Source organism: Coregonus clupeaformis, chromosome 12, assembly GCF_020615455.1.
Source record: "Coregonus clupeaformis isolate EN_2021a chromosome 12, ASM2061545v1, whole genome shotgun sequence".
Taxonomy (NCBI): Eukaryota; Metazoa; Chordata; class Actinopteri; order Salmoniformes; family Salmonidae; genus Coregonus; species Coregonus clupeaformis.
The window spans coordinates 3,800,317-3,823,920 of NC_059203.1; the positions used below are offsets into that span (position 1 = coordinate 3,800,317).

The following is a 23,604-nucleotide window of genomic DNA, read 5'->3' on the forward strand; positions in this document are numbered from 1 at the left end:
GATCTACAGGGTGATCTACACTCTGATCCACACTCTGATCTACAGGGTGATCTACACTCTGATCTACACTCTGATCTACACTCTGATCCACACTCTGATCTACAGTCTGATCTACAGGGTGATCTACACTCGGATCTACAGGATGATCTACAGGGTGATCTACACTCGGATCCACACTCTGATCTACAGTCTGATCTACAGGGTGATCTACACTCTGATCTACACTCTGATCTACATGGTGATCTACAGGGTGATCTACACTCTGATCTACACTCTGATCTACAGGGTGATCTACACTCTGATCTACACTCTGATCTACACTCTGATCTACACACTGATCTACACTCTGATCTACAGGGTGATCTACACTCTGATCTACACTCTGATCTACAGGGTGATCTACACTCTGATCTACACCCTGATCTACAGGGTGATCTACACTCTGATCTACACTCTGATCTACACTCTGATCTACACTCTGATCTACAGGGTGATCTACACTCTGATGTACAAGGTGATCTGCACTCTGATCTACAGGGTGATCTACACTCTGATTCACACTCTGATCTACAGTCTGATCTACAGGGTGATCTACACTCTGATGTACAGGATGATCTACAGGGTGATCTACACTCTGATCCACACTCTGATATACAGGGTGATCTACACTCTGATCTACACTCTGATCTACAGGGTGATCTACAAGGTGATATACACTCTGATCCACACTCTGATCTACAGGGTGATCTACAGGGTGATCTACACTCTGATCTACACTCTGATCTACAGGGTGATATACACTCTGATCTACACTCTGATCTACAGGGTGATCTACACTCTGATCTACACTCTGATCTACAGGGTGATATACAGGGTGATCTACACTCTGATCTACACTCTGATCTACAGGGTGATCTACACTCTGATCTACACTCTGATCTACACTCTGATCTACAGGGTGATCTACACTCTGATCTACAAGGTGATCTGCACTCTGATCTACAGGTTGATCTACACTCTGATCTACACTCTGATCTACAGGGTGATCTACACTCTGATCCACACTCTGATCTACAGGGTGATCTACACTCTGATCTACAGGGTGATCTACACTCTGATCTACACTCTGATCTACACTCTGATCTACAGTCTGATCAACAGTCTGATCTACAGATTGATCTACAGGGTGATCTACAGGGTGATCTACACTCTGATCTACACTCTGATCTACAGGGTGATCTACACTCTGATCCACACTCTGATCTACAGGGTGATCCACACTCGGATCTACACTCTGATCCACACTCTGATCTACAGGGTGATCCACACTCTGATCTACACTCTGATCTACAGGGTGATCTACACTCTGATCTAAAGGGTGATCTACACTCTGATCCACACTCTGATCTACAGGGTGATCTACACTCTAATCTACACTCTGATCTACAGGGTGATCTACACTCTGATCTACACTCTGATCTACACTCTGATCTACAGGGTGATCTACAGGGTGATCTACACTCTGATCTACAGGGTGATCTACACTCTGATCTACAGGGTGATCTACACTCTGATCCACACTCTGATATACAGGGTGATCTACACCCTGATCTACAGGGTGATCTACAGGGTGATATACACTCTGATCTACACTCTGATCTACAGTCTGATCTACAGGGTGATCTACACTCTGATCCACACTCTGATCTACAGGGTGATCTACACTCTGATCCACACTCTGATCTACAGGGTGATCTACACTCTGGTCTACAGGGTGATCTACACTCTGATCCACACTCTGATCTACAGGGTGATCTACACTCTGATCTACAGGGTCATCTACACTCTGATCTACAGGGTGATCTACACTCTGATCTACAGGGTGATCTACACTCTGATCTACACTCTGATCTACACTCTGAATTACAGGGTGATCTACAGGGTGATCTACACTCTGATCCACACTCTGATCTACAATCTGATCTACACTCTGATCTACAGGGTGATCTACAGGGTGATCCACACTCTGATCTACACTCTGATCTACAGGGTGATCTACAGGGTGATCTACACTCTGATCCACACTCTGATCTACAGGGTGATCTACACTCTGATCCACACTCTGATCTACAGGGTGATCTACACTCTGATCCACACTCTGATCTACAGGGTGATCTACACTCTGATCCACACTCTGATCTACAGGGTGATCTACACTCTGATCCACACTCTGATCTACAGGGTGATCTTCCTTCTGCTTGGACAGGGATGTTGTCACGTCTCCTCCCATTGCTCTCTCTCTCTCTCTCTCTCTCTCTCTCTCTCTCTCTCTCTCTCTCTCTCTCTCTCTCTCTCTCTCTCTCTTCTCTCTCTCTATTTCTCTCTCTCTCTATTTCTCTCTCTATATATATTTCTCTCTCTATTCAATTTCAATTCAAGGGTTTTATTGGCATGGGAAACATATGTTAACATTGAAATAAACAATAAATATTAACAGTAAACATTACACTCAGAATATCCTAAAGAATAAAGACTTTTCAAATGTCATATTATGTCTATATACAGTGTTGTAACGATGTGCAAATAGTTAAAGTACAAATGGGAAAATAAATAAACATAAATATGGGTTGTATTTATAATGGTGTTTGTTCTTCACTGGTTGACCTTTTCTTGTGGCAACCGGTCACAAATCTTGCTGCTGTGATTGCACACTATGGTATTTCACCCAGTAGATAAGGGAGTTTATCGAAATTGGGTTTGTTTTCGAATTCGTTGTGGATCTGTGTAATCTGAGGGAAATAGGTGTCTCTAATATGGTCATACATTCGGCAGGAAGTTAGGAAGTGCAGCTCAGTTTCCACCTCATTTTGTGGGCAGTGTGCACATATGAGAGTCAGGTCTGCCTACGGCGGCTTTTCTCAATAGCAAGGCTATGCTCACTGAGTCTGTACATAGTCAAAGCTTTCCTTCAGTTTGGGTCAGTCACAGTGGTCAGGTATTCTGCCACTGTGTATTCTCTGTTTAGGGCCAAATAGTATTCTAGTTTGCTCTGTTTTTTTATTTTTATTCTTTCCAATATGTCAAGTAATTCTCTTTTTGTTTTCTCATGATTTGTTTGGGTCTAAATGTGTTGTTGTCCTGGGGCTCTGTGGGGTCTGTTTGTGTTTGTGAACAGAGCCCCAGGACCAGCTTGCTTAAGGGACTCTTCTCCAAGTTCATCTCTCTGTAGGTGATGGCTTTGTTATGGAAGGTTTGGAAATTGCTTCCTTTTAAGTGGTTATAGAATTTAACGGCTCTTTTCTGGATTTTGTTAATTAGCGGATATCGGCCTAATTCTGCTCTGCATGCATTATTTGGTGTTTTTCGTTGTACACAGAGGATATTTTGAGGATACACAGAGTCTCAATTTAGTGTTTGTCCCATTTTGTGAATTCTTGGTTGGTGAGCGGACCCCAGACCTCACAATCATAAAGGGCATTGGGTTCTATAACTGATTCAAGTATTTTTAGCCAGATCCTAATTGGTACGTCAAATTTTATGTTCCTTTTGATGGCATAGAAGGCTCTTCTTGCCTTGTCTCTCAGATCGTTCACAGCTTTGTGGAAGTTACCTGTAGCGCTGATGTTTAGGCCGAGGTATGTGTCGTTTTTTGTGTGCTCTAGGGCAACGGAGTCTAGATGGAATTTTTATTTGTGGTCCTGGCAACTGGACCTTTTTTGTAACACAATTATTTTTGTCTTACTGAGATCTACTGTCAGGGCCCAGGTCTGACAGAATCTGTGAAGAACATCTAGGTGCTGCTGTAGGCCCTCCTTGGTTGGTGACAGAAGCACCAGATCATCAGCAAACAGTAGACATTTGACTTCAAATTCTATTAGGGTGAGGCCGGGTGCTGCAGACTGTTCTAGTGCCCTCGCCAATTCGTTGATACAGTGAGGGAAAAATGTATTTGATCCCCTGCTGATTTTGTACGTTTGCCCACTGACAAAGAAATGATCAGTCTATAATTTTAATGGTAGGTTTATTTGAACAGTGAGAGACAGAATAACAACAACAAAATCCAGAAAAACGCATGTCATAAATGTTATAAATTGATTTGCATTTTAATGAGGGAAATAAGTATTTGACCCCCTCTCAATCAGAAATATTTCTGGCTCCCAGGTGTCTTTTATACAGGTAACAAGGTGAGATTAGGAGCACACTCTTAAAGGGAGTGCTCCTAATCTCAGCTTGTTACTTGTATAAAAGACACCTGTCCACAGAAGCAATCAATCAATCAGATTCCACACTCTCCACCATGGCCAAGACCAAAGAGCTCTTCAAGGATGTCAGGGACAGGATTGTAGACCTACAATCCTGTCCCTGGCATCAACTCAACTTGCCGTGTTTGGAGGAGGAGGAATGCTGCCTATGACCCTAAGAACACCATCCCCACCGTCAAACATGGAGGTGGAAACATTATGCTTTGGGGGTGTTTTTCTGCTAAGGGGACAGGACAACTTCACTGCATCAAAGGGACGATGGACGGGGCCATGTACCGTCAAATCTTGGGTGAGAACCTCCTTCCCTTAGCCAGGGCATTGAAAATGGGTCGTGGATAGGTATTCCAGCATGACAATGACCCAAAACACACGGCCAAGGCAACAAAGGAGTGTCTCAAGAAGAAGCACATTAAGGTCCTGGAGTGGCCTACTCTCCAGACCTTAATCCCATAGAAAATCTGTGGAGGGAGCTGAAGGTTTGAGTTGCCAAACGTCAGCCTCGAAACCTTAATGACTTGGAGAAGATCTGCAAAGAGGAGTGGGACAAAATCCCTCCTGAGATGTGTGCAAACCTGGTGGCCAACTACAAGAAACGTCTGACCTCTGTGATTGCCAACAAGGGTTTTGCCACCAAGTACTAAGTCATGTTTTGCAGAGGGGTCAAATACTTATTTCCCTCATTAAAACATTTTTGACATGCGTTTTTATGGATTTTTTTGTTGTCTCTCTCTCTTCTGTGTGTGTGGGTGTCTCTCTCTCGTTCTCTCACTCTCTCGCTCTCTCTCTGTCTGTCCCTTTCACTTTTTTTCTACCTCTCTCGCACCTCTCGCCTCTCTGTCCCTCTCTCTCCCTCTCTCTCTCCCCTCTGTCTCTCCTCTGTCTCCCCTCTGTCTCCTCTCTCTCTCCCCTCTCTCTCCTCTGTCTCCCTCTCTCTCCCCTCTCGCTCATACAGTCCCTGGTCAAAGCTCATACAGTCCCTGGTCAAAGCTAATACAGTCCCTGGTCAAAGCTAATACAGTCCCTGGTCAAAGCTAATACAGTCCCTTGTCTTTCTTTTCCCAGGGGATCTTCCCGACCAGCTACATTCACTTGAAGAAGGCCATCGTAACCAACAGAGGGTAAGTATCCCTCCATGATTTATACCTAATGACTTTCTCTGAGGAGACGAAGCAGGAGAGAGGAAAGAGGGATTAAGGAGAGGAGAAAGGGAAGAGGGAAAAGGGATTAAGGAGAGGTAGAGGGAAGAGGGAAGAGGGAAGAGGGATTAAGGAGAGGAGAGAGGGAAGAGGGAAGTGGGATTAAGGAGAGGAGAGAGGGAAGAGGCAAGAGGGATTAAGGAGAGGAGAGAAGGAAGAGGGAAGAGGGATTAAGAAGAGGAGAGAGTGAAGAGGGAAGAGGGATTAAGGAGAGGAGAGAGGGAAGAGGGAAGAGGGATTAAGGAGAGGAGAAAAGGAAGAGGGAAGAGGGATTAAGGAGAGGAGAGAGGGAAGAGGGAAGAGGGATTAAGGAGAGGAGAAAAGGAAGAGGGAAGAGGGATTAAGGAGAGGAGAGGGGGAAGAGGGAAGAGGGATTAAGGAGAGGAGAGAGGGAAGAGGGATTAAGGAGAGGAGAGAGGGAAGAGGGAAGAGGGATTAAGGAGAGGAGAAAAGGAAGAGGGAAGAGGGATTAAGGAGAGGAGAGGGGGAAGAGGGAAGAGGGATTAAGGAGAGGAGAGAGGGAAGAGGGATTAAGGAGAGGTAGAGGGAAGAGGCAAGAGGGATTAAGGAGAGGAGGGAGGGAAGAGGGATTAAGGAGAGGAGAGAGGGAAGAGGGAAGAGGGAAGAGGGATTAAGGAGAGGTATAGGGAAGAGGAAAGAGGGATTAAGGAGAGGTATAGGGAAGAGGAAAGAGGGATTAAGGAGAGGAGAGAGGGAAGAGGGATTAAGGAGAGGTAGAGGGAAGAGGAATTAAGGAGAGGTAGAGGGAAGAGGGATTAAGGAGAGAGAGAGGGATGTAGAGGAGAGAGGGATGGAGAGGAGAGAGGGATGTAGAGGAGAGAGGGATGTAGAGGAGAGAGGGATGTAGAGGAGAGAGGTGTGAAGACCAGAGGCATATTATTTATCCATTAATCTCTGCCTGCCTTATTACGCCTCTGTTCCCCATCCATCTCAACCCTCTCTCCTCTCCTCCCTCCAACCCTGCCTATCTGATTGATTCCTCTCGCAGTCCCTGTGTTCTACTCTTTCTGTCTTCAGAGGTTCTTATTTACAACATCTTCTAGATTTAGAGTGTCCAGTTAACAGTTACCTGGCAGGCTACTGGGAAAGGGCAGTCATGTACTGAGAATCACCTCAGTGAAATCATCAGTCAGGACAGACAAGATCATCTCTATCACTTCTTATGGTAACACTTTATTTACTATGTCCAGTACTGGGAAACTACAGTCATTAACTTGTTCCAGTTATCCAGCACGGTACTGGGAAACTACAGTCATTTACTTGTTCCAGTTATCCAGCAGGGTACAGGGAAACTACAGTAATTTACTTGTTCCAGATATCCAGCACGGTACTGGGAAACTACAGTAATTTACTTGTTCCAGTTATCCAGCACTTTACTGGGAAACTACAGTAATTTACTTGTTCCAGTTATCCAGCACGGTACTGGGAAACTACAGTCATTAACTTGTTCCAGTTATCCAGCACGGTACTGGGAAACTACAGTCATTAACTTGTTCCAGTTATTCAGCACGGTACTGGGAAACTACAGTCATTAACTTGTTCCAGTTATCCAGCACGGTACTGGGAAACTACAGTAATTTACTTGTTCCAGTTATCCAGCAGGGTACAGGGAAACTACAGTAATTTACTTGTTCCAGATATCCAGCACGGTACTGGGAAACTACAGTAATTTACTTGTTCCAGTTATCCAGCACTTTACTGGGAAACTACAGTAATTTACTTGTTCCAGTTATCCAGCACAGTACTGGGAAACTACAGTCATTAACTTGTTCCAGTTATCCAGCACGGTACTGGGAAACTACAGTCATTAACTTGTTCCAGTTATTCAGCACGGTACTGGGAAACTACAGTAATTTACTTGTTCCAGTTATCCAGCACGGTACTGGGAAACTACAGTCATTAACTTGTTCCAGTTATCCAGCACGGTACTGGGAAACTACAGTCATTAACTTGTTCCAGTTATCCAGCACGGTACTGGGAAACTACAGTCATTTACTTGTTCCAGTTATCCAGCAGGGTACAGGGAAACTACAGTAATTTACTTGTTCCAGATATCCAGCACGGTACTGGGAAACTACAGTAATTTACTTGTTCCAGATATCCAGCACTTTACTGGGAAACTACAGTAATTTACTTGTTCCAGTTATCCAGCACGGTACTGGGAAACTACAGTCATTAACTTGTTCCAGTTATCCAGCACGGTACTGGGAAACTACAGTCATTAACTTGTTCCAGTTATCCAGCACGGTACTGGGAAACTACAGTCATTTACTTGTTCCAGATATCCAGCACGGTACTGGGAAACTACAGTCATTTACTTGTTCCAGTTATCCAGCAGGGTACAGGGAAACTACAGTAATTTACTTGTTCCAGATATCCAGCACGGTACTGGGAAACTACAGTAATTTACTTGTTCCAGTTATCCAGCACTTTACTGGGAAACTACAGTAATTTACTTGTTCCAGTTATCCAGCACGGTACTGGGAAACTACAGTCATTAACTTGTTCCAGTTATCCAGCACGGTACTGGGAAACTACAGTCATTAACTTGTTCCAGTTATCCAGCACGGTACTGGGAAACTACAGTCATTTACTTGTTCCAGATATCCAGCACGGTACTGGGAAACTACAGTCATTTACTTGTTCCAGTTATCCAGCAGGGTACAGGGAAACTACAGTAATTTACTTGTTCCAGATATCCAGCACGGTACTGGGAAACTACAGTAATTTACTTTTTCCAGTTATCCAGCACGGTACTGGGAAACTACAGTAATTTACTTGTTCCAGTTATCCAGCACAGTACTGGGAAACTACAGTCATTTACTTGTTCCAGTTATCCAGCACTTTACTGGGAAACTACAGTCATTCACTTGTTCCAGTTATCCAGCAGGGTACAGGGAAACTACAGTAATTTACTTGTTCCAGTTATCCAGCAGGGTACAGGGAAACTACAGTCATTTACTTGTTCCAGTTATCCAGCACTTTACTGGGAAACTACAGTAATTTACTTGTTCCAGTTATCCAGCACGGTACTGGGAAACTACAGTAATTTACTTGTTCCAGTTATCCAGCACAGTACTGGGAAACTACAGTCATTTACTTGTTCCAGTTATCCAGCACTTTACTGGGAAACTACAGTCATTCACTTGTTCCAGTTATTCAGCACGGTCCTGGGAAACTACAGTCATTAATTTGTTCCAGTTATCCAGCACGGTACTGGGAAACTACAGTAATTTACTTGTTCCAGATATCCAGCACGGTACTGGGAAACTACAGTCATTTACTTGTTCCAGTTATCCAGCACAGTACTGGGAAACTACAGTCATTTACTTGTTCCAGTTATCCAGCACTTTACAGGGAAACAACAGTCATTTACTTGTTCCAGTTATCCAGCACGGTACTGGGAAACTACAGTCATTTACTTGTTCCAGTTATCCAGCACGGTACATTCAGCAACATCATCAGTCAGGATAGACAAGACAACTTCTCTCACTACTTACGGTATGTCACGGCATATTAAAGGGAAGTCCAATACTGTACTGGGAAACATCCCAGAAAGTGCTGGGATCAGCCAGGATAAACAGGTTAGACATTAGAACCACTGTTACTACAGGTGTAGGACGTTAATTTGACCAGTTTTGTCGCAGGAGTAAAATAATCCTGCAGCAGGAGGATTTGATTATCCTAGCGGGAAATTCGTTTTGATAGGCTTTGATAGTCCCGTGTAGCTCAGTTGGTAGAACATGGCGCTTGCAACGCCAGGGTTGTGGGTTCGATTCCCACAGGGGACCAGTATGATTTAAAAAAAATGTAAAATGCTACAGTAGGCTATAGTTTAGTTGTAACCTACGGCTGCATTTCAGATGCACTTGTCGTAGTGGTGACTAGTATCTATTTTGTGTTATTAAGCTATATAAAACGACGGTTATAAAAAAATATATATATATTTAACCTTTATTTAACTAGGCATGTCAGTTAATAACAAATTCTTATTTACAATGACGGCCTATTGATGTGTATGGCTGCATTTCAGATACCTTTTTGTACATTTGAATGTCGCAGTAGTAGGACCTACAGTTGTAGGATATTTACTCTCTCTGGTGCGTTTGAGCGAGCGAGAGAGGAGTAGAACTGCGGGTTTTCAGTTAATTTATGTAAATCGCGAGGCGGCGCAGGAAAATTCTCAGCGACAACAGAGTGATCAAATAAGATACTACATCTGTACCTCCAGTAACACTTTATTCACAGGGTCCAGTTATCAGCATAGCATATTATTTGTAATGGGAAATACTCTGTCATCATAGTACAGGGAAACTACAGTCATCTATTGGGAAACCAAAATCAAATCACAACAACGTTTATTTGTTATGTACACAGGATACAGCAGGATGCTGACTGGCAGCTCCCTCAACAGTGCAGGTCAATTAGCAATAATAGTCAAAAGTCAATCAGAAATAACAAGTAAGTAGAAGAAAGTAGTATGCATAGAAACAAACGGATATGGACACAATAGGATATACAGTATACATTATGAATGTGCTATGTCAAGTATGACTGTATTTACAAAAACACAGGGAACAGGGAAACTACAGTTATGTACTTCACTTGTAAACAGCACAGTGAAATCATCAGTCAATCAGGATAGAGAAGATCTAGCCTGGTCTGATCTGTTTCTGCTGTCTTGACAATTCCTAAGGTCATTGTCACGCGCATAGAAGTTGGCAAGACAGCACAAATAGATCTAGGGACCAGGCTAGACAAGACAGCCTGTGTTGCTATGTATGGCAGCTAAGATTTAATTCTGAGACCCCTTGTAAGTCTTTCTTTATCGCAACCCTCCAGTGAAAAGTATTTTAACTAGTATACAATGGAAATGTGATTATCTGTTGAGATCAGCAACAGACTGTTTGGAAATTAAATTCTTAAATATGGTATGCAGGCCCGTTTCCAATACGATTCCAAGTTCAAGAATACATATTTTTAGCCTCAAATGCTTATTTTCTTTCTTCACACCCCCTCAGGAACTTGTAAAGGATTGTAATTCACATTAATTTGTTTCTCCATGCCTTTCATTAAAAACGTTATGCAAATTAGGACACCCATAACTTAGATTAATCGGAACTAATATAAAATCAAATCAAAGTTTATTGGTTGCGTGCACAGATTTGCAGATGTTATTGCAGGTGCAGGGAAATGCTTGTGTTTCTAGCTCCAACAGTGCAGTAATACCTTACAATACAAAACAATACAAACGTAATCTAAAAACTTAAAATTAAGAAATAAAGAAGTGTTGGCTGTCTACGGGTGCGTTCGTAATTCACTCTTGAGTGCCACAGAGCGCTCAGAGTGTGCTCTGGGCGTTTGTAAATTCAGAGCGTTGTCAGATTGTCCGTTCGTAAATTCAGAGCGTTTCGCTCTCGGAGCGTTCAGAGCGCACACTCGATGCTCTGGCCTAGGAGTAGGGTTGATCCGAGCGTTCTGACCTCACAACGGCAGTCAAGCACCCAAGCTAACTGGCTAAAGTTAGCTAGCTTGCTAGCTACTTCTAGACATAAGTGAGAGAACACCTCACTCTGATCATTTTTCTCGCCCTAGCAGAGCTGGTTAGGCTGTTTTCATGTTATCCAGAGCATTAGGGACTGTAACTGTGCTGCTGGCAACAATTTAATTACGCTTTTTTGCCGACGTTTACTGACACCGGTCATAATCAACGGTTGTTGAGTGTTTGTAAATTCATCAGTTATTCTGCGCTCTGGCACACTCAGACGACAGTGCTGTGAAATCTGAGTAGATAGCCAGAGTGAATTTACGAACGCACCCTACATGTGATTAAAAGAATGTGGGCTACATATTTAGTTTTGGGACAAGTGTAATCCTTAAAGATATGGGAAGACTCAGGACCCATATTCTAATAACAATATTCTTTATTGTCTTCCAGGAAAGAACAACAAATATGTTATAAGAATTTGAGTTTGGAGAAAGGGAGGGATGGAAGAGTTGTCAGGGATGGAGGGAGTGGGAGTAGAGGTACATTTTACATTTTAGTCATTTAGCAGACGCTCTTATCTAGAGCGACTTACAGTTAGTGAGTGCATACATAAAAATAAAAAAATCATACTGGCCCCCCGTGGAAATCAAACCCACAACCCTGGCGTTGCAAGCACCATGCTCTACCAACTAAGATACACGGGGCTAGAGGTAGAGAGGAAGAGATGGAGAGAGGAGGAGTAGATGTAGAGACAAACTTATAAACTACAATAGTATTTTTAAACCTTGAATACACTACAAGTTTGACATTAACTGAATTGCAGGAATGTTCTCCTGCAACAGGGTGATCAAATTAATATCCTACAGCTGTAACTGTATTTCAACTAGGCTATATCCAAATGTTATTTTAGAAATCATTGCAAAAGGCAATTGTTTACAAAGGTATTTGAATATTTGGAAAGATGACTGATGATCCATACATTCTTAGACACACACATCAATTGTACTAGTTATTCAGGCTCTGGTCTTGTCCCATCTTGATTACTGTCTGGTAATGTGGTCAGGTGCAGCAAAGAAAGACCCAGCGAAGCTGCAGCTGGCTCAAAACAAAGCAGCACGCCTTGCCTTTAGCTGCACATACAGAACTAAAAATACATACCCCACCAGACATGCCACTATGGGTTTCTCCACTGTACCCAAACCAAAAACAGATTTAATGCGTCTCTCAGTTATGTATAGAGCCATGTCATCGTGGAATGCTCTGCCACCAGAGGATACTCAGTTATGTATAGAGCCGTGTCATCGTGGAATGCTCTGCCACCAGAGGATACTCAGTTATGTATAGAGCCATGTCATTGTGGAATGCTCTGCCACCAGAGGATACTCAGTTATGTATAGAGCCATGTCATTGTGGAATGCTCTGCCACTAGAGGATACTCAGTTATGTATAGAGCCATGTCATCGTGGAATGCTCTGCCACCAGAGGTTACTCAGTTATGTATAGAGCCATGTCATCGTGGAATGCTCTGCCACCAGAGGATACTCAGTTATGTATAGAGCCATGTCATCGTGGAATTCTCTGCCACCAGAGGATACTCAGTTATGTATAGAGCCATGTCATCGTGGAATGCTCTGCCACCAGAGGTTACTCAGGCAAAAAGCAAGTTTAGCTAAAAATAAACCCACATAAAAACCATATTGTATCACAGCGCCTCTCCTCTTTCTAAAGATCTCATTTAACTCTACTGTATATATTAATAGTAATATGTATATATGAATAGTGTGTAAATAGTATTTTTGTTGTCTCTTGGTGTCTTTCCAATATATAACTGTTTATAAAATATTGAACGTCCTTGTCTACTATAACGGTTCTGTACTTTGTCATGTATTTTTACGTTTAATGTGGACCCCAGGAAGAGTAGCTGCTGCATGTGCAATAGCTAATGGGGATCCTAATAAACTAAACTAAACCTGAGAAACAGGGAAATACAACTTTAAAGCTAAACCAACAGTAAACCAAACCAGTCCCTATCCCAGGGGTGTCAAACGTCCGGCCCGCGGGCCGGATCAGGCCCGCAAACGGGTTTAATCCGGCCCGCAAGATGATAAAAAATATATATATATAATAATAATAATTGTAAAGTATAAAAATGTGCTGCAATTTTTCAATAAAATAAACTGCTGTTCCAATTGCGTCCACTGGATGGCGCAATAGCAATTGTGTTAAGCAAGCAAACTGTTTATACCGGGGCAGAGCAAGTAGGTCAAGCACGTGCAGCCAATGAGCTACTTTGTTTTGCCCGCGATATTTATTATGGCTTCTACTTTTAACATTATGTGCTTTGGCACCCTCATTGCCCCAATATGTCTCTGTCAAAAAAGAGAAAAGTGGACGCAGAGTGTTCCAAGAAAAATGGTCATCCTATTTATTCACGGAATTGAATGGGAAAGCTGTATGTTTGGTGTGTTCAGAGCATTTTGCAGTGCTGAAAGAATATAACCTTCGTCGCCACTATGTGAGTCTTCATGCCGACAAATATGACAACTTTCAAGGACAGCGGAGATGAGAGAAGGTGAATGAACTGTTGGCGGGTCTGAAGAAACAGCAGTCTGTGTTTACTCACAGCCGAGACATCAGTGACGCTGCAGTGAAAGCTAGCTACCTCATTGCTAATGAAATCGCAGTGGCTTCAAAACCATTTAGTGAGGGTGAATTTGTAAAAACATGCATGATGAAGGCAGCGGAGATTGTGTGCCCTGAAAAGCGGCAGGCTTTTGCAAATATCAGCCTGACAAGAAACACAGTTGCAGACAGGATTTCCGATCTTTCAGTGGATTTGGACAGCCAGTTGAAGCAAAAAGTAAAGTCATTTATTGCGTTTTCGGTTGCAATTGATGAAAGCACGGACATTACAGATGTTGCACAACTGGCCATTTTCATCCGCGGAGTTGATGACACATTGACCGTCACCGAGGAGTTCGTGGAGTTGGTGCCGATGACAGATACAACGACAGCAGCTGATATTTTTACCGCACTCGTCGGCGCGCTGGACAGGGTCGGAGTGGACTGGTCCCGCGCTGTCAGCCTGGCTACAGATGGTGCGCCCTCAATGATCGGGAAAAAAGCAGGCGTTGTGACAAAGTTCAGAGAGAAAGTGCAATCTATTCCCACTTGGGAATAGATTTTCCTCCATGTGGCCCCTGAGCTAAAATGAGTTTGACACCCCTGCCCTATCCTATCTGACAGTAGTCCATGGTGTTGATATTCACAGGTGTGTTCTCAGGAGCAGGGTCCCGATGGGAGTGACACACACACAGACTGGATTTCTGTTTGTTTTTTTGTAACTTTATTTCGCTCTGTCTTTGGCTGAGTCCTAAATGGTACCCTATCCCCTATTTAGTGCACTTCTATTGACCGGGGAACGTTCAAAAGTAGTGCACCTTATAGGGAATATGGTGCCATTTAGGACGAATACGTTCCCTGTGGGTTTGTGTGATGCGGGTGCTGTTTTCTCATAAATATCGATGGGAAAGAAGTGTATTTTTCAGAACCGGTGTCTGCCTATACTGCAGTCAGACAGCCAGAGACTTCAGAACATCAGAGCACGTTTCAGACGGAGCCAAACACTATAGCCTACCGTACATCTTTCTTTAGTGGTGGGGTATAGAGATGTGTACCTAGCCCTGTCCGTCCGTCCTCCCTCCCGCCCAGTTTTTAAACCTAGATCAGTGTATTTTTCCAAAAACCTACAGTATGTCGGCATCCCAACTTACACCATGTACTAGTTTTGCCCAGATTCCCATGAGTCTAAAGTAGTGTGCTATTAAGGGAATAGGGTGCCATTTGGGAAACAGATTATAACAGCTATGTCAGCTGTAACTGTCCCTCTATCATCTCCCTGGAGAGACACAGTAGTGGAACTCTAGGGCCATGAACTACATATTATCTGCAATATCACAGTTCACTGACACTCAATATGTTCATACATATTTCCTGTTGCTGCCTTTATTCTGACCACATGACCGGACCATTATGGGCTATAATAACTAGAGCCTAGAACTGTTCCTGGTCAGGTCACACATTTCCTCTTCCTCTTCTGCTCCACTCTCTCTTCCTCTTCCTCTTCTCCTCCACTGTCTCTCTACCTCTTCTCCTCCACTGTCTCTCTTCCTCTTCCTCTTCTCCTCCACTGTCTCTCTTCCTCTTCCTCTTCTCCTCCACTGTCTCTCTACCTCTTCTCCTCCACTGTCTCTCTTGCTCTTCTCCTCCACTGTCTCTCTTCCTCTTCCTCTTCTCCTCCACTGTCTCTCTTCCTCTTCCTCTTCTCCTCCACTGTCTCTCTACCTCTTCCACTTCTCCTCCACTCTCTCTTCCTCTTCCTCTTCTCCTCCACTCTCTCTTCCTCTTCCTCTTCTCCTCCACTGTCTCTCTACCTCTTCTCCTCCACTGTCTCTCTTCCTCTTCCTCTTCTCCTCCACTGTCTCTCTTCCTCTTCCTCTTCTCCTCCACTGTCTCTCTACCTCTTCTCCTCCACTGTCTCTCTTCCTCTTCTCCTCCACTGTCTCTCTTCCTCTTCCTCTTCTCCTCTACTGTCTCTCTTCCTCTTCCTCTTCTCCTCCACTGTCTCTCTTCCTCTTCCTCTTCTCCTCCACTGTCTCTCTTCCTCTTCCTCTTCTCCTCCATTGTCTCTCTACCTCTTCTCCTCCACTGTCTCTCTTCTTCTTCTCCTCCAATGTCTCTCTTCCTCTTCTCCTCCACTGACTCTCTACCTCTTCCTCTTCTCCTCCACTGTCTCTCTACCTCTTCCTCTTCTCCTCCTCTGTCTCTCTTCCTCTTCTCCTCCACTGTCTCTCTACCTCTTCTCCTCCACTGTCTCTCTACCTCTTCCTCTTCTCCTCCACTGTCTCTCTACCTCTTCCTCTTCTCCTCCACTGTCTCTCTTCCTCTACCTCTTCTCCTCCACTGTCTCTCTTCCTCTTCTCCTCCACTGTCTCTCTACCTCTTCTCCTCCAATGTCTCTCTACCTCTTCCTCTTCTCCTCCACTGTCTCTCTTCCTCTACCTCTTCTCCTCCACTGTCTCTCTTCCTCTTCTCCTCCACTGTCTCTCTACCTCTTCCTCTTCTCCTCCACTGTCTCTCTTCCTCTTCTCCTCCACTGTCTCTCTTCCTCTTCTCCTCCACTGTCTGTCTACCTCTTCCTCTTCTCCTCCACTGTCTCTCTTCCCCTACTCCACCAATTTCTCCCTACAGTCTACTTTAAGCCAGTTCAGTTGACCGTTAGAGAAGGCTGTAATGTACTTGATGTATAGATACTTCATATGTAATCTATTTACACAGTGATCTATAGCGACTGTATGTGAATATACATTGGACCGATCCATATCTTTGGGCTGGATTAGATTTAAGATTAGAGCAGTGTTCTGGTGATTGATGTGAGATGTCTTTCGTATGAACCACCACCAGTATAGAATATAATAGAATAGAATAGAATATAATAGAATATAATAGAATAGAATAGAATATAATAAAATATAATATAATATAAATAATAGTATAGAATAGAATATAATATAATATAATATAAATAATAGAATAGAATAGAATAGAATAGAATAGAATATAAATAATAGTATAGAATAGAATAGAATATAATATAATAGAATATAAATAATAGTATAGAATAGAATAGAATAGAATAGAATAGAATAGAATAGAATATAAATAATAGTATAGAATAGAATAGAATAGAATATAAATAATAATATATAATAGAATATAATAGAATATAATATAAATAATAGTATAGAATAGAATAGAATAGAATAGAATATAAATAATAATATATAATAGAATATAATATAATATAATACAAATAATAGTATAGAATAGAATAGAATAGAATAGAATATAAATAATAATATATAATATAATATAATATAATATAATATAAATAATAGTATAGAATAGAATAGAAAATAATATAATATAAATAATAGTATAGAATAGAATAGAATAGAATAGAATATAAATAATAGTATAGAATAGAATATAATTGAATAGAATAGAATAGTATAGAATAGAATAGAGTAGAATAGAGGAGGAATTATTTTGCTCCTCATTTAAAATGTAGCTACTCGATGGTGTATGTAGCTTTTCTCTGTGTATATCAATGACGTCACTCTTGCTGCTGGTGACTCTCAGATCCACCTCTACGCAGACGACACCATTTTGTATACATCTGGCCCTTCATTGGACACTGTGTTAACAAACCTCCAAACGAGCTTCAATTCCATACAACACTCCTTCAGTAGCCTCCAACTGCTCTTAAACACTAGTAAAACTAAATGCATGCTCTTCAACCGAACGCTGTTTGCACCCGCCCACCCGACTAGAATCACTACTCTCGACGGGTCTGACCTAGAGTATGTGGACAACTACAAATATCTAGGTGTCTGGTTAGACTGTAAACTCTCCTTCCAGACTCACATTAAGAATCTCCAATCCAAAGTTAAATCTAGAATCGGTTTCCTATTTCGCAACAAAGCCTCCTTCACTCATGCTGCCAAACATGCCCTCGTAAAACTGACTATCCTACCGATCCTTGACTTCGGCGATGTCATTTACAAAATAGCCTCCAACACTCTACTCAGCAAATTGGATGTAGTCTATCACAGTGCCATCCGTTTTGTCACCAAAGCCCCATATACTACCCACCATTGTGACCTGTACGCTCTTGTTGGCTGGTCCTCACTACATATTCGTCGCCAAACCCACTGGCTCCAGGCCATCTATAAATCACTGCTAGGCAAATCCCCGCCTTATCTTAGCTCATTGGTCACCATAGCAACACCCACCCGTAGTCTGCGCTCCAGCGGGTATATCTCACTGGTCATCCCCAAAGCCAACACCTCCTTTGGCCGCAATTCCTTCCAGTTCTCTGCTGCCAATGACTGGAACAAATCGCAAAAATCTCTGAAGCTGGAGACACTTATCTCCCTCACTAACTTTAAGCATCAGTTGTCAGAGCACCTTACCGATCACTGCACCTGTACACAGCCCATCTGAAATTAGCCCGCCCAACTACCTCATCCCTATATTGTTATTTATTTTGCTCATTTGTACCCCAGTATCTCTATTTGCACATCATCTCTTGCACATCTATCATTCCAGTGTTAATACTAATTGTAATTATTTTGCACTATAGCCTATTTTATTGCCTTACCTCCATAACTTGCTAAATTTGCACACTGTATATTATATGTATTTCTGTTGTATTTTTGACTTTGTTTTGTTTTACCCCATATGTAACTCTGTGTTGTTGTTTTTTATCGCACTGCTTTGCTTTATCTTGGCCAGGTCGCAGTTGTAAATGAGAACTTGTTCTCAACTGGTTTACCTGGTTAAATAAAGGTGAAATAAAAAAAATTAAAAAAATAAAAAATAAAAAGTGGGAAAAGTTAACTATAAAGTGGCACACACACACACACACACACACACACACACACACACACTCCGAAGGTCCCAATTATGTAACTTCCAGAAACACAACTTCATAATGTACAGAGTTAGATAAAACTGTAGGACAGCAGATAATATCAGTGTATTAGCAAAGAGAATGAGACAAAGAAAAGACGTTAGAGGGCTGGTGGGAAGAAAACAAAAGAATAGCATGCGTCCCATATGGTACTCTGTTCCCTTTATAGGGTGCTACTTTTCTGACCCGAGCCCTGGTCAAAAGTAGTGCACTATAGAGGAACTAGGGTGCCATTAATGACGCACACAAGATACAGGTATATGTAAAGACAGAGATGAAGAGACAGCAGGGAGATGGAGAGCTGGAACTATAGAGCCATGTTAGGTCTGTTAGAGATGTGTCTGTTGGAGATGTGTCTGTTTGAGATGTGTCTGTTGGAGATGTGTCTGTTGGAGATATGTCTGTTGGAGATGTGTCTGTTGGAGATGTGTCTGTTAGAGATGTGTCTGTTAGAGATGTGTCTGTTGGATATGTGTCTGTTAGAGATGTGTCTGTTAGAGATGTGTCTGTTGGAGATGTGTCTGTTAGAGATGTGTCTGTTAGAGATGTGTCTGTTGGAGATGTGTCTGTTAGAGATGTGTCTGTTGGATATGTGTCTGTTAGAGATGTGTCTGTTAGAGATGTGTCTGTTGGAGATGTGTCTGTTAGAGATGTGTCTGTTAGAGATGTGTCTGTTGGAGATGTGTCTGTTAGAGATGTGTCTGTTGGAGATGTGTCTGTTGGAGATGTGTCTGTTAGAGATGTGTCTGTTGGAGATGTGTCTGTTAGAGATGTGTCTGTTGGAGATGTGTCTGTTAGAGATGTGTCTGTTAGAGATGTGTCTGTTGGAGATGTGTCTGTTGGAGATGTGTCTGTTAGAGATGTGTCTGTTGGAGATGTGTCTGTTAGAGATGTGTCTGTTAGAGATGTGTCTGTTGGAGATGTGTCTGTTAGAGATGTGTCTGTTGGAGATGTGTCTGTTAGAGATGTGTCTGTTAGAGATGTGTCTGTTGGAGATGTGTCTGTTAGAGATGTGTCTGTTAGAGATGTGTCTGTTAGAGATGTGTCTGTTGGAGATGTGTCTGTTGGAGATGTGTCTGTTAGAGATGTGTCTGTTAGAGATGTGTCTGTTGGAGATGTGTCTGTTGGAGATGTGTCTGTTAGAGATGTGTCTGTTAGAGATGTGTCTGTTAGAGATGTGTCTGTTGGAGATGTGTCTGTTGAAGATGTGTCTGTTGGAGATGTGTCTGTTAGAGATGTGTCTGTTGGAGATGTGTCTGTTGGAGATGTGTCTGTTGAAGATGTGTCTGTTGGAGATGTGAGCCTTTGCGTTTGTGTGTGTGTGTGTGTGTGTGTGTGTGTGTGTCTACATCCGTACTTGCGTGTGTATCTGTGTTTGTGAGTGTGCATCTGTGTTCGTGAGTGAGTGTTTGTGTTTGTGAGTGAGTGTTTATGTTTGTGAGTGAGTGTTTGTGTTTGTGACTGTGTGTTTGTGTTTGTGACTGTGTGTTTGTGAGTGAGAGTTTGTGTTTGTGAGTGAATGTTTGTGTTTGTGACTGTGTGTTTGTGTTTGAGTGACTGTTTGTGTTTGTGAGTGAGTGTTTGTGTTTGTGACTGTGTGTTTGTGTTTGTGACTGTGTGTTTGTGTTTGTGACTGTGTGTTTGTGTGCGTGTTTCCGTACATGTGTGTGTGTTAGAGATGTAGTGGAACATCAGATCGTAACAGGGAGACAGAGATATAACAAGTGGAACTAATGTCTGTGAAATCAGGGGGCCTGGGGTGGAGGACCGTGATATATGAATCAATAAGGGGATGAGAGAGGGTGGGCTATAGGGAGGGAAGATGGGGAGGGAGGGAGGAGGATGGGGAGGGAGGGAGGGAGGGAGGGAGGAAGATGGGGAGGGAGGGAGGGAGGAAGATGGGGAGGGAGGGAGGGAGATGGGGAGGGAGGGAGGGAGGAGGATGAGGAGGGAGGGAGGGGGGATGGGGGAGGGAGGGAGGGAGGGAGGAAGATGGGGAGGGAGGGAGGGAGGAGGATGGGGAGGGAGGGAGGGGGATGGAGAGGGAGGGAGGGAGGGAGGGGGATGGGAGGGAGGGAGGAGGATGGGGAGGGAGGGAGGGAGGGAGGGAGGGAGGCAGGATGGGGAGAGAGGAGGATGGGGAGGGGATAGGGGATAGGGGAGGCAGAGAGAGGGACAGAGGTAAAGGGAGGGAGGAGAGGGGGAGAGAGTGAAAGTGAGAGTGTTTTTGAGAGAGGATATTAGGACTGTGAGACCTGTGTAATTGCAATTTGGGTTTAAAGTTTGCTAAACAGATTTTAAAACCATCTGGCTACTGAATGATTTAGGAGGGACATTTATCTGGTAATATACAGTTTGCTGGGGATAGATAGAAAAACTTTTACAGCATGTCAAATATCTCAAGGCTTACATACACACTCTCTCACACACACACACAATGTTCACAATTTTGATGCTGTGCGGGAGAGCCCTGCACGGGCATGAATTTTAATTCTGAGCCCTACCCATGCCGGCAACGTTCAGGCCCTACCCTACCCAGGCCTGATTGCTTCTGGCAAATTTAAGGCCCTGCCCGAAACCCGAAATCAGAAATAACTTCCTCCGTTAGTAAATCCATTAGCTGCTCCTCTCTGTCTGTCACTCGCTCCCTGCGCGCAGCTCGCTCTGCATGAACTCTGCTCATGGCGGCTCTCGGTCTGAGTATCCATAGCAACGGCTCCGCTTGGCCTGCTCTGCCAGAGATATTAGAGAAATAAGGAGATAGGAATCCCATTGGGCAATGAATGGAGGAAGGTATAACGCCCCACCCAGCAATCGCATTCACTTTGTCATGCGAACGCCTTTATTAGGCTAATCGTCACGCAATCCCTTCTCAATGTCAGGGGATGAGTCGCGAAAAGTGCCTATTTTCCTCGAAAGTACGTAATGTCCCGATTCCAAAGCTATACAATATTACAGATAGCAAGTTAATTATCTCACGTCTCGGAAAATATTTGTAATGTTATATTTCTTGTTGACGAAATACATGCTAATGTTGGGTTTTTGAGCTAGCACTGAATTGACTCGCATTCACTCCTTGAAGGAGAGCTCTCCTTGTCCCAGAATTTCCCAGACTGCACTGCGCAGCAGAGCACGAGCAAATGGCTCAGCTTCAAATTGTTAGTGATCAATTTAGTGATACCTGAGTCCTGTACCCTAGTTATTGATGAAAAAAACAGGCCCTAACTGACCTAACCCGATGAATAATGTCGGGGCGGGTCAGATTGCAGAGCTCTACTCTACGGTTAATCATACTGTCAATCAACTTTTTCAAATATATTTCTCACCTCTGTGTACAGGCAGTATGAGACAGCGGTGCCACTAGAAGACCCCATAGTGACGGAGGTGACCGCCACTCTGCAGGAATGGGCCTTGCTATGGAAGCAGCTCTATGTGGTGAGTACAGTACAACTCGGACCATGTCCCACTATTTCATAACAGAGTAATAATAATATTATATTATTATATTATATTTATTAGCGTGAGGTGCGTCGCCGGGGAGCGCCACTGCTGCTGTGCAAAAGTTTAATGTGTCAACGTGCGTGTGGCGTGTCACTATGGAGATTCAGGATTAAGAAGTGATGTCATACTCTAAAGTGCTGTATGTAGAGTGTTTCCATTTTCACGGCTATATGATTCCTGGTTGGCGTACCAGTAGAGGAATATCAAACCTTTTTTTTATCTACTCAAAGATCCATAATTAGCATGTTTTATCTACTCCTATAAAATGGTAGACTATCAGGTACTCAGCAAGAAGGTCTGATTTCACTATTATTGACACAGGACCCAGGTGGTAAGTATAAAGATCCAGTCTATTTAAAAAAAAAACAGAGTCCTCTTACACTTCAATGTTTTGATGCAAAAATTCTGGTGAAATGCATAGCACTCAGAATTAAAAAGGTTTGACCAAATATTGTTCATCCTGATCAGACAGGCTTTTTTACATGGATGATACATTAGAGATAATATACAACAATCACTTGAAACAATTGAACATTATGAAACATCAAAGAAACCAGGCCTGGTCTTCATAGCAGATTTTGAAAAAGCTTTTGATAAAGTATGACTAGAATTTATATATAAATGCCTGGACTTTTTTAATTAGGTGACTCTCCTGGGTTAAAGTTATGTATAGCAACCCCAGGTGTAAGATAGTAAATAATGGTTAATTCTCAGAAAGTTTGAACTGTCAAGAGGAGAAAAACAAGGCTGTTCACTGTCTCCATATCTATTTGTTATGGCCATCGAAATGCTAGCTATAAAAAGCAGATCCAAAATAAACACAGAAATCCAGGGATTGAAAAGAGAAGTGTGAATGTACACTATACAGTACCAGTCAAAAGTTTGGACATACCTACTCATTCAAGGGTTTTTCTTTATTTTTTACTATTTTGTACATTGTAGAATAATAGTGAAGACATCAAAACGATGAAATAACACATATGGAATCATGTAGTAACCAAAAAAGTGTTAAACAAATCAAAATATATTTTATATTTGAGATTCTTCAAAGTAGCCACCCTTTGCCTTGATGACAGCTTTGCACACTCAGCATATTTTGTCATATTTCTGCCCTGCTAGAGCTGCTCGGGTCAACTGTAAGTGCTGTTATTGTGAATTGGAAATGTCTAGGAGCAACAACGGCTCAGCCGCGAAGTGGTAGGCCACACAAACTCACAGAATGGACTGGCGAGTGCTGAAGCATGTAGCGCGTAAAAATTGTCTGTCCTCAGTTGCAACACTCACTAACGAGTTCCAAACTGCCTCTGGAAGCAACGTCAGCACAAGAACTGTTCGGCGGGAGCTTCTTGAAATGGGTTTCCATGGCCGAACAGCCGCACACAAGCCTAAGATCACCATACACAATGCCAAGTGTCAGCTGGAGTGGTGTAAAGCTCGCCACCATTGGACTCTGGAGCAGTTGAAACACGTTCTCTGGAGTGTTGAATCACACTTCACCATCTGTCAATCCGACAGACAAATCTGGGTTTGGCGGATGCCAGGAGAACGCTACCTGCCCGAATGCATAGTGCCAACTGTAAAGTTTGGTGGAGGAGGAATAAT

General features: G+C 42.8%; 1 protein-coding gene across 1 annotated transcript in view; it reads left to right on the forward strand.

The window, feature by feature from the left end:
* Positions 1-23,604, forward strand: part of LOC121577920 (dedicator of cytokinesis protein 3) — a 255,676-nt gene that overhangs the window by 40,880 nt on the left and 191,192 nt on the right. Inside the window, exons 4-5 of the mRNA XM_045224098.1 lie at positions 5,325-5,380; positions 21,840-21,936. Of these exons, the coding sequence (XP_045080033.1) occupies positions 5,325-5,380; positions 21,840-21,936 (153 nt within the window). The remainder of the gene's footprint in view (positions 1-5,324; positions 5,381-21,839; positions 21,937-23,604) is intronic.